At 44.3% G+C, this 15,000-nt stretch overlaps 1 protein-coding gene across 1 annotated transcript in view; it reads left to right on the forward strand.

The window, feature by feature from the left end:
• The window catches only part of LOC130582247 (homeobox protein Meis1-like), a 106,608-nt gene that overhangs the window by 6,890 nt on the left and 84,718 nt on the right, over positions 1-15,000 (forward strand). Inside the window, exon 6 of the mRNA XM_057380835.1 lies at positions 14-160. Within this exon, the coding sequence (XP_057236818.1) occupies positions 14-160 (147 nt within the window). The remainder of the gene's footprint in view (positions 1-13; positions 161-15,000) is intronic.

A 15,000-nucleotide genomic window follows, 5' to 3' on the forward strand; every position in this document is an offset into this window, starting at 1 on the left:
TATCATAATGTAGGTACACGAATTATGTGACAATTTCTGCCACCGGTATATTAGCTGTTTGAAAGGAAAAATGCCTATCGATTTGGTCATAGACGATAGAGAGGGCGGATCAAAATCGGACAGTGAAGACATAACAAGATCAGCAAATCTAACGGATCAGGTATGATCTCGCCAACGTCGCACACGCTAAAATTTGTATGCAGATCGCTCACTGGGTCACTACGCCTCCTTTTATTATTTGCATATGATTAAGTCCCTTTTAGATAAATTTCCATCGAAATGAAAATTTTTGAATAATGTGGCTATTATTGCTTCATTAAGGCTTGCTCCCAGATTCGACCTGGCGAGATGAGCTTGTAAAAGCGTCGCCTGCAAACTCGACCTGTTTCTTGTCGCTTTTAATTTTTGTCTTTATTTTATTTACCCTTTCCAGTAATAGAACTGGTGYCTGTGAATCGCTGGCTTCTCGGTAGCTTAGGGAAGGAAGGGCTGGAGTCGTTGACCAAAATAATAATAAAATCCGAGATAGGTGGTCCAGAGAAGACAGAGAGGTTTGAAATCTAGCAAATACTGGCTATTTTCTTCCCGTCTCTACGGTTCATTAGTCCGTCTTGTCAGTTTTCCTTGGCCGAACGCTTTTAGACTTGAGTGAACATTGCTTTGTGCACGCCTGCCTGCTGCAAACGYGCCCATTTTATTTTACTTAATAGAAAAAAAAAAGGGAGAAAATAAAATGGGATTCAGGTTTTAAATTCTTTTCCTTGATCTTTCAAGTTTTCAAGCCCTCTCTTTAAAAAAATAAATATAGTCAAAGCCAAGTCAAGCCAGCAAAGCCTCGCGTGGCTGTGACGGTTGTCCAGGTTTTGTTTGGGATGGTTCAGGCCTTTAATGTCGGCTGCAGCCGGGTGGGAAATGCGGGTGAGCTGAGTGGGGAGAGGTGGCTGTCCCTCTCCCTTCCCTCCTCCTTCCGCTGGGCTCGGACTGGGATCCTTGCCTTTTCATGGGAGCGTTTGGGGCTAATGCAGGAGGTGCCCAGATCTAAATTAAGCTCCTTGGTGGTGGTAGTGACTGAGATTTGGTTTTTATTCGAGTTGGGTGAAACGGTGGGGTTTTCGCGGTCTGTTTGTTTTCTCTGAACCGAGGGGTAGCAGTGCTTTGCCTGTGAGAGAGGGGACCTCAAGCACACACACGAAAAATAAATCCCTGGTTAACCCCCCCCAAGTTATTTCTTCTTTATGATCAGCTTCATAAATACAATGTTAGGAGCGATCTGCTCCTGACTCTGGAGGTTTCCTTTTGTTCAAGCAAGGCGCAGCCAAGCAGACAGGAGTTTCCTCAGCTGCTTTGCTGTTATCAGTGGCACTGTCAGCTGGGAGTTATTTTATAGATCACCGACATGAAGGTGCGTTGCACTGCAGTGTCGGCGGTATCTGAAATATTTTCTCCTATCTGCCAAAGGCTATCGGGTAGTGTCGTGACAGGGTAGGCAGGCTTGAAGGAAGGCACGAACTTTTTTTTTAAAACCGTTTTATATGCGCATAGGTGGGTTGCTTTGCTTTGAAGGGATTTTTTTTTTTTTCTTTCCCACCCAATCCTGCTGTGCAGGGGAAAAGCTTGGCAGAGTGGGCGGAGGGTGGTGCGGCAGGGAGGTACCCGGGGCTGGCGAGGATGCTCCGGGGAGCTGCCGGCCCCGCGCTGCGCCTTGGAGCCAGGGAAACCCTCCAGCCAGGGTCTAGCTGRGGGAAGCTCGGCTCTCTGCTGTTGAATAAAAATTGTAATCCAACAAGTCTAACTAGAAAATGGGTTTCTAAAAGCTCTGGAGTGCTGGGTACATAAAGCTATTTGAGCAAATTACAAGAATCGCTCAGGGGCACGAATGAAATCAACACTTTAATTGCCTCCAAAATGAAGATTTATACCCCATTTTCCCAACGAATCATTATTTTATTAAAGTGAAAGCTAAAGAAATTAAGCTATAGTTTCGGGGTTGCCGGGGGTCGGCGTGTTTGCCCCCCTTTTTTGTGGCTCGGAGCGCGGACATTGCGCGCCCGGCACCGTCCCCCGCTCAGTCTGCGCGGCCCCGCTTGTGCCCCGGGTCGCACCGGCCATCGACTGTCCGCACCCGCGGGGCTCTGCTTTCCCCGCCCAAAAGGGAAAAAGCACAAACACGGCGCTTTTCCACCTTCCCCCCTCCCCGCGGGCCGATCAAACCCGCGGGGGGCTCACCGGGGGGATGCGCAGCCCCCGCGCCCTCCGCTAAACCGCGGTGCCAAGCCCGGCCCCGGCGCGGCCGGCAGTATCGGGGCACTAATGGTTCAATAATAAGGTGTTGAGTGCTGGTCGCCGGGGCGGCTAATTAGGATGTGACTGCGCAGGGCGCGTTTATGGCTGCGCGGTCCTGGGATGCGCGGGCGCGCAGGGCCGGGCGGTGGGAGMGAGGGGCCCCCCGCCTGCCCACGGCTCTGCTTGGGAGAGTAGTAAAAGAGTAAGTATGTAAAAAGCTTTTATTATGGATTTAATTACATTTTCTTATATTGTGGTAGTAAAGGTTACAGTTAACAGGGTGTTTTTTTTTCTTTTAATTTATTGGTTTCCCCTTATTTATTCTTTCCCTATAGGCCCCTCAAAGCCAGTGCCTTTAAGTCCCCCCCGGTTAATGGAAAGCAATGACACTAATGCTAGATTTTGCAAAGTAAAGCCCTATAACACTAACCATTGTTCAGTGATTTAACCAGCTCAGTGGCACTAGGTCACTAAAATAGCATCCTTCTCCCACGGGCTCGACCCCGCTGCCTGCCAGGGTGAGACCTGCGGAGTTGGTGTTTACCGTCACGGCTCCACAAGTGCAAGGCAGGAGTTTGGGCTTTTTGCTGGGAATAGTTGAACTCAAAATCAACCAGACCCCGGGACTTTAAAAAAAAAAAAATCGAGCTGAAGAATTGCAGCCATTCTCAAAAGTTTCAAAATAAACCTTTTTTAATCATTAGCTTTTCAAACATTTGCATGTTTAAATTTTCAAATGTTTGTCAGAGCCCGGAAAGATTTAGAACACAGCTGTTGCGTGATGTGTCTGGGAAAACTCCCTCTGATTAAAAATAAAAGCCCAAACAGTGACTGTAGTGTGACAGCAGAAATTCAGTTTTGTAGGTAATCCTGACCTGTTACTGTGGGGCTGTTTTGTTGAAGCCACATCACCCTGGCACCCAGGTGCTCTAGTCCAAACTGTAAAATTCTCCTACCAAGAGCATGTCTGCAGAAAGCCTTTAGAAAAGTCCTTTAAGGAAAACATGTTACAGAGTAGCCACCACATCCAAATAAAGTACATTAGCCGCATAAGATAGATTTTATAGGGATGAAACAGTATTTTTCTTGCTCAAAATAAACTTGTTGAGTGCATCCACAGTAGCATTGCTTGTGAAAAATTACAATTTAATAATACACAARCCAATTACGGACGCAGAAACTTTTAAAGGCAAATCGGCTAAGAGCCAGATTCCTATAGGAACTATGAGGGAAATGATCAAAAAATGAACATGAAATAAGACTTCCTGCAAGAAGGTCCATAATTCAACATTATTTGACTCCACTGTCAGGGAAATTGTTGAAGGATAGTAAACCGATACTGGAGTCTCAGTCATTTTTGTTACAGTCTTAAATGTYTGCAACTGTGGTGTTTTAGATGGCCCTTCTTGGGTGATAATATATCACGTATATATACATGTATATAATAAAGCAACACCTCTATTTATGTTGCAATAGATTTTATTTTAATGTGTGCAGTTCCAGAATTGCTCCGACAAAAATGCCGATAGAAAACAGCTTTTTTTTCTTAAATGGAAAAATTACTTAAAATATATTCTTTACAAAGAAAGCATCATAAACTGGAATCCAATATAACGCATATCTGAAGGTGGTAGAGTTGTTCAGGGCATTGACCACTTAYGACTAAACTTTCCCAAATTCTCAGATATATTAGCTGTACCTTGTAGTCAATACAAAAATAATGCCTCAGGGAAAAAATTACTGAGAAATACTATTTACTTCAGGACTTCTTTGCAGATACTTTCAAACCATCTATGGTTTTAAAGGGTAGAGCTAAGAATATTGCTGCCTTTAGGATATGTACTCCCATATTGGAGGAACAGGCATCAAAATAATAGATGTGGTGTAGAGGGTGCAAGGTAAAATTCATTTCTGCATAATAAAAGTTACAGCGAAGTAGGACTCTGAGGAGGACCAATAAAATAATGTTTAAAAGACTCGAAATTTAATTTTCTTCCTCTGACTTTGTCACTTTGAGCCAGTGAATCCTTTTTGGTTTGTTTTTGTGTAATTTTCATTATTTTTGCTGTGATATTTAGGAGCTGTTACCATGCCCTAGTTTGGCAGGCTATTTAATGTAAAGATAGGACTTGTTAAKTTCTGTTCTGGGCATGTTTTCGTCTGATACGCTGTGGCTGAAATTGTATTAGCAAAATTGTTTGCTCTCCATTTCTTTAAGCGACTAAATGCATTGTTAAGTAGGCATAAGATTGAATGTATTTCCTTTAGTTTATGATTTAAATTAATGAATCTTTGBGGTTCTTTTTTTAATCATTCAAGAGCCCGAAAGCAGCCATCCTTACAGCTGGGTGTAACATTTGCTGCTTTCCTTAAGTTGCAGGCTCAGGCCTAACTTTCATGTGATGTTTTCCAAACTGAAGTTGTCTCTTGTTGCAAAGGATAGTTTAATTCCCAGATTTTTCGGGAATTCTTTTCAACATGAAACCTGACAGAGCTGAGTTTAAACCCCAGTTAACCTCGGAATTGATCCTAAATATTTGTGAGCGTATCCCAAGGCATTCCTGTAAGCTAGAGCTCGCTGTGTCTGTGTTAGGGACCACAGATTGTTATTTTGGGGCAACTTGGAGGATTGAAAGTTATGAAAAAATGCGTTTTACCTTAAGTTTAACCTTTATGGCTGAGGGTTTGAGTCTTCCCTGGCTGCTGGTCCACAGGTAATAATAAAGGTAATGGGCTCTGCATGYGGAAGGGTTACTGCAGCCCCGTGTGGGCAGTGCTAGACCTAAAAACCATCAGATTATATTGCACTCAATCAAAATGAGTAAGTGTATGTCGTTCTGATAAATACTACTTTAAAAAGCAGTGWAAATCCRGCGCAGCTTCTTTAAATTAGGRARTCTTTCTTTTGTTTTGTTTTGCRTTTCTGCGTTTGGAGTTTTTTGGTCACGTGAGYATGCAGTTAGGATCTATCTAGTGCAATCTAAACAAGTTTAAGAAAGTAAAGAGGAGAGTTGTTTCTGGTCATGGATGTTTTGAAGGTTTCTGGAATCGTTTTCTGATGAGGGTTTTGCAAGAGAAGGAGAGACCRGGGTGCGCTGCAGTGTCACCTCATGTCCTTGGTGTATTACCTTCCTCTCCATATGCTCTGGTTCTCAGAGGCAGCTTTGACTTACACAGCAAATTTGGAATAATTAGTGGTTATATTTTTATTTTTTTCCCTGCAGTTGCAGCAATATTTGGAGAGGGTAGCTCTAAGAGAGCACACATTTTGTGTTTGGACTTCTTTGAGTGTTTTTCCCTCCCTGATTAATRGCTCTGTGTCTAACCCACCGCCGATACTCCGTAATGCGTCTTAAAGACAACTTTTCTGCAGTTGCTTCAGCTCTTCTTTAGCCTGCTTAGCATGGTGGCCTTTCCACTTTCACTGTGTTCCAAAGGCAAAAATAAGAGATGTAACCCATCCTTGGAGCATAGGTTAGAGCAGAATCYCATCAGGCCRGTGTCCTCAGRACTTTTTTYTTTTTWAATTTAGATGRGATCCCTGTAAATCTTCAGTCCCTCAGCGCTGAAGTAGGATCTTGGTCTCTGTTAGCGAGAAGGCTGTGGGAACCCCATCACCCCTGCAGGTTCAGCTCCTTGAGTTGCCTCACTGGTTGTTGCCGTCGTGGTTTCATTTATTTATTTTTGGGAGTATATGTCCAAGAAGTGAAGAGCGACGTGGAAATTCCAGGCTTACGTGGGTCTTTGTGAGTGTGAAAGCAGTAAYGCAGGCAGCGAGTGGTTTCTGGAAGTTGTTGCATTTTGGAAAAGGGAGTTTGAGATTTGTCGGTAGATGTCTGGTCAAGTGTTGAAAATTGAAATGCTGGTGAGGTGAATTGAAAAAACCAAACCCGAATTTGTCCTATAAGCAAAGGGTCTTTTTGCAATTTAAAAAACAAAAGAGAACTGAGAGTTATAATACAGACTGCCATTTTCTTGTGAACTTTCAGGGCATACATACAGAAAGTAGGATGGATTTGTGCCCACATTTGACCGTTCTGTTGTTGGCGACGGGATGGGCTGCTGAAAATCATGGTGGCTTCTTGTTTTGCAAATGGTTTTTATTTTGTGAGCATCTTCGAATCTGGGCCAGGCGCTCCATTGAAGAAATGTTTCCCCCCTGCCCCCGACAGAGGTTATACGTTAGTCATCCATGAGTTTTGGGGATCAATAAAGGGATAACTGTGAAAGGCAATGGCCCATAACACACGGGGAGCGGGATGAGCTGATCTAATGTTCCCTGCCTGGCCTCAAAACTCGATGAATCTCTGGGTTTGTCCACACAAGGACACTCAGGAGAGGTAAGACAAATTGATTGGGTGTAAAATTAAAGTGCATTAGTTAAAGTGCATTGCACTATTGTGTGGATGCTCTCATTCAGAAGTAAAGTGGCCTTAGTTCACTTTAGCCTAATCCCCTTTGGAGTAGGCCACTTTTCTTTTGAATGAGAACATCCACATTAACTTTTAGTTAATTCGTCTTTCCCGAGCGTCCTGGCGGCCTCGTGCCCGCCGCTCTGGAGRGCTTGGGCCGGCCGGGCGCTGGCTCCCCGTGAGCTTTAGGTAAGCTTTTCATTAGGCATATTTCATCTGTGCAGCAGCACTTAACCGCTGGCGCCCGTCATCTCCCCAACTGGGGCTCCGCGCCCTCCTCTCCTCCTGCTTSTGCTGCTCAAGAGCGATATTGTTTTTAATGCTGCCTGGGAGAAAAATGGGAAAGTTACGGTGGCAGGGATTTGGGGAAGGATCTGGTYGAGGTGGCTGGGGGAGGGCTGCCTGCACCCTGTCTGGTGGGGGCTGTGRTTTGGGCATTGCATTTCCCATTTCAGTTTGGCATCGGGCTGCTCCTGGTATCAGTCCTCCTCTCGATAATCTGAACATTTTATTTTGCGATGGTGGGATCCTGGCACGCTCCCTGTATAGATAGTTTCTTTCCTGTCCATTAGTAAGTCATTTTTTAAAGACAGTTAGTAAATCTAGATTAATTTTTTCAGCTGATACTTCCAATAAGAAAGCCAAGATTGAATATTAGCCCATAGGAGAGCTAATTTACCTGGTAGAAAAAAATAATGGTGAAATAGTTTTGGAARCTGTTTTATATTCTCGCTTCAAGTTCACTGAGCCTTAGTTTTTGTTAGAGGTGTTTTCAGATGTCTTCTAGAGCTTATAAGTAACCTATTTATTTACTTTTTACTGGCTAGGCCATGTGTGCATACGCTGTGCCATGTCACACACTTGCCATTGCTACTTTCATTCATAATAAAATTTACAAGGCTTCTTGCATTAKTAAGCAATTTGCTATTGGAGCCTTTCCTAGAAATACAGAATTCTATTTCACCAAAGTATTGTGTTTCCTCTTCAATCAGTACGGAGGTGAGCTATTTTCTCAAGGACTCTCCAGGCATTTATATGATATTCCCACTTGGGCAGATGATCTCCAAAACTGCATTACGTACTCTTCATCCTGAAGAGCCATTGCAGTAAATTAAAATACTCTTATTAGCATCACYGGACTTTGAATTTGGCCAGTTATTTTTGTTTGCAGCTTGGCCTTTTCTTTTTCTTCTGTTTTTTAGTTTGGGTTTTTTTAGAATATAAAGCAAATATGCATCCAGACCTTCTTTGCTGAAGTAAACTGGCCAACAATAAGAATGGCAATTCTTTATTTGCTTAAAAGAGCTGCCTGTTTTGATTTCAGAAATACTGACCCAGAGTAAAGCAACAGCTGATGCCATCACAGGCAGTGCACTGTATTCAAACAGCTGTACAAAATGCAAAGCTTCGGCATTAATCCTGCCATTCACAGTTTATTTAAGTTTTTCAAGCTTCTCTCATATGGGCATGGCATCAATGCCTAATTATGCCTCCATTAGGGTTACTGGGCCCTTAATACAGAAAATTATTGTATTTAAACTTTGGAAAGCTGCATCGATGTAAWGTAAGATTCTTGCAGCTGGCACATGTTCAGGGAAGGCAAACTTTACCTTGCAATTTTCTTTTCATTCATTTGGCCTTTAGATTTTGGTCCAGTTTTGTTCCTGAGAAGGTCAGACCGTTGCTGGTGTTTTTAACACTGGCTTTAAACAGCTCCATTTAAGCCTGCACAGYTCTCAGGAGAAGGGAGAATAAAAGCAGGTTAAAAACCCCATGGCTTTGTCGGGGTCCAGAGCTACAAGTGTCTGTGCAAACAGAAATGGTAAAACCGGTTGTCTGAAGCCTGGCACACGAGGGAACATCTCATGGGTGTTTTGCCCTGCACCAAACCCAGGCTAGCTCTGTCAGCATGAGCTGGGTTTGGYCTGTGGATATTAAAGTCTTGACCCCTTTTGGGGTGTGCAGGGATGCCCCTGTCCTCGGGTGGGATATCACAGGCTTGCTGATTCTCAGCAGCAACCTGAGACATGTGCTCTCACGTGAGGGYTGGTGGCTGCTTGCCGATATTTGAATTAATCTGGTGAGCTAAGTATTAACCATGGCCAGCCCTTTACTGGAAACCTTGGGAGGACACAAATTATGTTGACTCAGTAGGTGGCACTTTGGTTTTAGGCTTTGGCCAGGGGAGGGAACTCTTTTTCCCTTTGGGGTGCAGTCATGGAGGCACTTTGGCCCCCGAGCTCCTCCACTCATATCTCTGTCATGGAATTACCTTGTGTAGGTAGARTTGGCCAAGTTTCTTGATGAGAGAAGTGTCCCAGTGGCTTGTGATTTATAAGTTCTCTTTTGTGTACTGTTGTGTAGTGTTGTGGGGGAGTAATGTCCCGCTGCGTTTTGGTGATGGGTGCAGCTGTGTCACCAGAAGGTCATTTGAAGTCATGGCTTTGCTCTCCCCTCTGCTCGTGTTTGCACAGGTGTTTTGGGCAGTACTTGACATGGACAGGGGCTCCATAGCTGAGTGGCACTGCTGGGCATTAATGTGACAGGAGGGTGGCGGGGAGAGAAGCCCTTTCAAGCAGATGCTTGAGTCGTGGCAGGCAGCTTCCCCTTGTTTCCCGATATTTGTTGGGATGCTTGGGAAGAGGGGCTCTGTGTTTGCACGGATACTTGGGACAAGATTCTTGTGCACACTGGTGGTGGTTTAGGCACTATGCTCAARCCATTCCCTCCTTTACCCCCTTTTKCCTGGAGGATTTTGCAGCTGTGTTACCCGTGTGGCTTCCACCTACTAAGGGAGCCTCGCTGTGTTTTCCCTATGTCTGTGAGGCCTGTGGCGGTGCTTTGTGGCACGGCAATGTAGAAAAAGCAGGGTATGTACAGGCTCTTGCTACATTCATCTGGCTCCTGTGAAGGATTGCTTGTTCCTTGCTATTTTCCTTAAAGCCAGAGCGATGCTATGCACATTACTAGTATGTGCAGGGAGGTTTAATTTTGTTGTTAAATGTACATGTGTGCGTTGAGCCGGCGTTTGGTCCTCCGTGACAAGTGTTTGAGAGATCCTTTGGGTGAGAAGTGATACAGCGATGCTGGAGAGGCAGGGGTGGGRAATGCTGCTCTGCTGACAGCGGGAGGCAGGAGGGGAGATGCGGATTCCCTTCCTAGGTCTGTTGCTGAAATTCTGGAGCGAGACGATTAGGTGCTTGTGAGCAGAGATTTTCTACTTCCCCTTTTCCCTTATCATCAGGTAGGGTTGCTATTGTAATTTATATGTCATAGAGTGATAGCAAGGTATGTATAGGAAATATTTAAGAATAAGCTGTGATATGTTATTGTAATTATTTCACTCTGTGGATAATTGGAAGAAAATGTTGCAAAGAAAGCAAAATGTTTCTGTTTGGTGTCACAGAAAAGCACTATGCTGAATTGGAAGGCTGATGGTAAACATTGCTTTTCGTGGCTTTATGCTTTGGTTTTGGCCTCTTCTGCTATTTTCCACTCAATTAGCATTTTAAAAAAGTATTTAAAAGAGGAAGGGGATAAACTGAAACTCTGGATGGAGTAGGGAGCAGTGCTGCCGGTWACTTCTGCGGAAGGAGCGGAGCTGTGGGGTTGACTGGAAACATTTGTGAGGCAGTGGCGAGTGTGCCTGTCCCGAGGATCCATATAGGGCCATGCCATGAGCCCTGTGCTGCTACAAGCACCATGGGGTGCTCCAAACCTYCCTGGGCAGCACAGTGGGACCACACAGACCTCTCAGCCCAACATTGTTGGGTGACTCTGGCAGTTTGCTGTGCTTCCAAGCCACCCCTCAATGAGCAGGTGAAGGCGTCTGGGAGCCATGGCTGTCTCAGCCTGGTGAGCCAYCCCTGGAGCTCACTGGCCCCTGGCTCCTGCAGCTGGGGTTTGGGGTATTTTGTGGCCACTGGCTCRCTGGCGTGTGGCTTGCAGAGCTGAGCCGTGCGGCCGCCTCTGCCTCGCTGCAGATTTGGCTTGTTGTGAAATGGTAGAAAGTGGAGGAGCTGCTCTGCGGAAGGGTTTGGCCATGAGCGTTGGAAAATGTGAATCACGGGGATTCCAGTTTTAAGCCTTCTGGAGATAACGGGCAGCACGTACTGGAGTGCGTGACTTGCAGAGGGCCTTAAAAAACAAGGCGGTGCCCTCAAGATTAAGCAAACGTTTTATAATCAGGAACACATTTTATACCCAACACAGGCTTTGCAGGTATCACATCTACCCAGACAGAAAGGTGTAGCTGGAGCAAAGCTAATTATACTGCAATTTAATTTTGGTGTTGAACAACAACGCAAGGCGAGCGGGCTCTTGAATCCTGCGAACAATTTGCCGTAATCAAAATACGCTGACTCCGAATGGCGTCTGTTGTCAGTTAGCTAAAAAGACCATTTGAYAGTKGTGACACAAGCTTGGAGTTTTTGCTTGCGATGGAGCTGGAACGAAGTGTGGCTGTTGCAGAGCGAGGGCTGTGCTTGTGCTTTCTCTCYCCAAGAAGCCCCGCTTGGGCCARTKGGATGGTGGAAGTCAGAGCCYGCATTTAAGTAAYGCRAGAAAATTTTCAGCGGGTGCCCCARTGTGTTAATTTTTGTCTTTCCAGAAGGTACCATCCCTAAAAATCTGTAAGGGAAATGATTAGAGATGTCGGTTTTGCTGTAAGTAAGCCTTTACTGTTGTCTGAGTCCAGATATTCTGGGTGAAATGTGCATCTCTCTGGAGCACTGACTCCCACTGAGGCTGCCTGCTACCACCCTGGTGGGGCAGAAAGGACAATCTGAGGTTGAGGTCTTCCTTCTGCCCAAACYTATCTGGACAGGTCAGTTTTGGGACCTCAGCTGGTCATCTGACAGCCTGTGMTGTCTCATTTGTACCTGAGCATCTGGCAGATCTCCTTCTAAATGACTTTTAACACATAAGCGCAATAAAATGAAAGGATGGCAGGCTCTCATTTTCAGGCTAAGTGGCAAGGCATTTTTCCTGTTTACACCTTTGGAAGAATCATTACATGAAATATTGAACAGGAAACTCTTATTTGTCTCTGAAGACCTTTTTCCTGGTCTAGAAAGATGTGGAAAATTCTCTGGTCTTATTAAATTTAGTAGGAGCCAAGGAGGACTAACACACCTCAAGGACTTSCACACCAGCTTTATGGGTGTAGCAAGGTTTTTGGGGCTGGCTTTTTACATGTTGCTGCATGATATTTAAACGTAAAAAAAAAAAAAAAAAATTAAAAAAAAGGAAAAAAATCTATGTGGAGCAGTGATTTTCATCTCCTGACTGCAAAGCTGTGTTTCCTTGTRTCGGAAAAGGGCCAGGGATTAATGCTATCTAGTGATATGTCTCTTATCAAAGGGAGGAGACAGGTTTACAATGCGGGGTTGCTCTAAATAGAAAGTACTAGTCAATGTTTGTTGTGTGGGAGACAAAAACCCTGCATCACCATCAGCTGGCTCAGTTAACCTGGCTGGGCAGGCAGTGTTTACTGTTGAGCTGAGAYTGAAAAAAAAGAAAGAGGAATGGAATAATGTCGGTCAGATTTTAAGGTCCACTGTGATTGACCTGTTCCTGTTTGGGCTTCATAGGTGTCCATCACGGCTACCAAATGCAGCAACCTCTAATTCAAGAAGCAAAATCTGAAGTCTTAAGTGTCTAAAAGCTGTTTGCTTTTGTTATTGCCAGAGGTGGTTTTGTGTGCCTCTGGAGTCCTTTCTCAAAGGAAAGTCCGTCTGCCCATGCTGTCCCCCCTAGGAGTACTTTGGAGATGATTCCCCAAGTGCAGCAGGTTTGATTTTAGCATAGGCAGAAGGTGTTGGAGCTGTGCTTCTGGCAGAATGCAGCCCAGGCTAGGGGGGGGGCTCTGTCTAGCTGTGAACACGTGCAGCCCTCTATGCACACAAACATGCACAAATGAGTTTTTTTAAARTCTTGCCCCTGCAGAGTTGACAGGGCTTGGGTGCCTTCTGGAAGAGAAGAGCTGTGGTTTTTCTCCTTCCTCTTTGTCTTTATGTCCCACCCAGTCTGATGATCTCCATTTCATTCTCCTTTATTTTTTGTGGTTTATGTTTGCTGCTTCTAATTATTCTTTTGCTTTGGAAGGCGCTATCACCCTGTCCTTTTGCATTTGCGTTTTCCATTCATCCTGTTTAGGACTGTCAGGCCCTTTCCTCTTCTCTCCCTGCCGTGCTCTCTTCTCCTCCATGCTCCCGGGRTAAGGAGGGGCTCAGGAGGCTGTGAAATATTAGGGCTGCCTCCACAGGTACACAGCTGGTGTCGTACTGTACACACCTGGGTAGGGTCAGTGCTGAGCCACARCAGCARARCTGATGGAGAGCAYTGGTGTTTTTTGGTGRATGTTGGTTTGGTGACCTTTGACARYGTGCAGTGTTAGCTGTGTCTCTGGTCTCTTCGAGTAAATCCTGGCCTTGTGAAAATCAGTTGCAAAAGTCCTGTTTATTTTCAGTTTTCCATCCTCTCTGGTATTCACGTTGATACCTGCTCTCATTCCTTTTATCTGTTTGTCTCCTGTGTTGCATGCRTAAGGACAGCTTATATCTTATTTTTCCTATGCGGCAGTGAAGASTTAGAGAAGAATCTTACCCTCATTTGCAATAAGGGGAAACTAAAGATAGAAAGCTTATGACTTTTCTGGGGCTAGGAAGGGAATCCAGGTCAGGGCTGAGACTTCCATGCAGAAWTTTTTCTGCTTTTTAGTTCGCCAGGCCTTGCCTTTTCTAACGCTGCAAAGGTTTCCATCTGTGCACAAGTCGCCCTCGCTGTTCTGCTTAGTTGCAGCAGAGTTATCGCCTGCCTGTCATTTCAACGACCTTATTTCCCTAGACTTGGAACACTGTTTTTTCCATCTGAACCTGATTTTTGTGCCTTTGTTGTTGTTGTTGTTCTATTAAAAATAACTCACCTTTGAATCAAAATTGCATGAAGCAGATTATGCAAGAGTTGTTGGCAGTAAAAAGCATCTATTTTTCAGCATTTTGAAGTTTCTACACGTACAATTTATTCTGACCCCCTTGGTTTTGGTTGTATTGGATCTGWTGTCTCTGCTTGGCTTTGGCAGGCTGGGAAGTGAGATTTCTGGCTGTCAGCCTTGGTTAGGCCTGCTAGGAGATGTTCAGGTGGCAAAGCCATAATTGGATCCTCTCAGAAAATCAAGTTAGTCATGACTCTAGATTTCATGGCCCCAAAATCCCACACTTGAGGAATCTGGTCTAGTGGAAGGTGTCCTTGCCAATGGYGAGTGGTTGGAACTAGATGATCTTTAAGGTCCCCTCCAGCCCAAACCATTTTATAATTCTATGTTTGTGTAAGCAATGTATGTGTGTGAAATCTAGGAAATACATGGCTTTATATTTTTTGTATTATCACAGGATATTTTTATTCCTCTATAGTGATTTGTATTTTTCTTTGCAATTAAGAGAAAAATCAAAGGCTTGCTTATAGGCTGGGTAGGGAACGGGCTACTTGAGGATTCTTTTTAGCCATGCCCTCCAGAAGTGAGGAGGGATAARGTTTGTGAATTGCAAGGACCAGGTYTGTCTATCATGTCRTGGTAGCTTTAGTATCAGTCCTATGGATTAACCACTTAAGGTATTGAGCAKCTGTATTGAATGTTTTGCCCAAGTGAGCTTGGGGACATCAGTATGGCCAACAACCAAGAGGMTAAACTATGCAAAAGGTAAATCCTTGCTAAGTAGGTGGGTTAAGTTTGTAGGAGATGGATGCGATAACTTAAYGAATCAGCCACCACTTTTTTTGCTTCGAGTTCTTGCCTGTAGTGAGCATAACTATCTCCTAACGTGGTGTGTCACTACCTTCAACGTCATGCAGCTGAAAATTTTTAAAAAGTGGGAGTTAAGAAAATCAAAAGAACCTTTCGAACACAGCACATTACTTTTTTTCTTGATGAATAAGTATTTCATTTAGAAAAAGAAAATAAGATAAAACTTCAGAACAAGAACAATAAGCCCAAATTATGTTGACAAATTGCTGGCAGCTGCTCAGTTCCTCCAGGGCAAGGGGATGAATGATTATACCTGCAGCCAATTCTCTGGTAGCCTGGAGGAGTGAGGGTTTGTCCAACAGGTAAAGGAATTAGCTATTCCCCATCTCCAGTTGTTACACAAACACAAATGAGCCCACAAGAGGGCTGTGCTCACAAAACTTTTGAGAAGATATATATCAAAAGATGCTGAGTACAATTTTTATCACMTGTAATAGAAAGCCATTTCTTTTATTTATGTACTTATGACCAAGCCTTTGGKTCCTTGGCCAGAAGCTCTTC

Source organism: Malurus melanocephalus, unplaced genomic scaffold, assembly GCF_030028575.1.
Source record: "Malurus melanocephalus ecotype Western Australia unplaced genomic scaffold, MMel_1.1 scaffold_473, whole genome shotgun sequence".
Lineage (NCBI taxonomy): Eukaryota > Metazoa > Chordata > Aves > Passeriformes > Maluridae > Malurus > Malurus melanocephalus.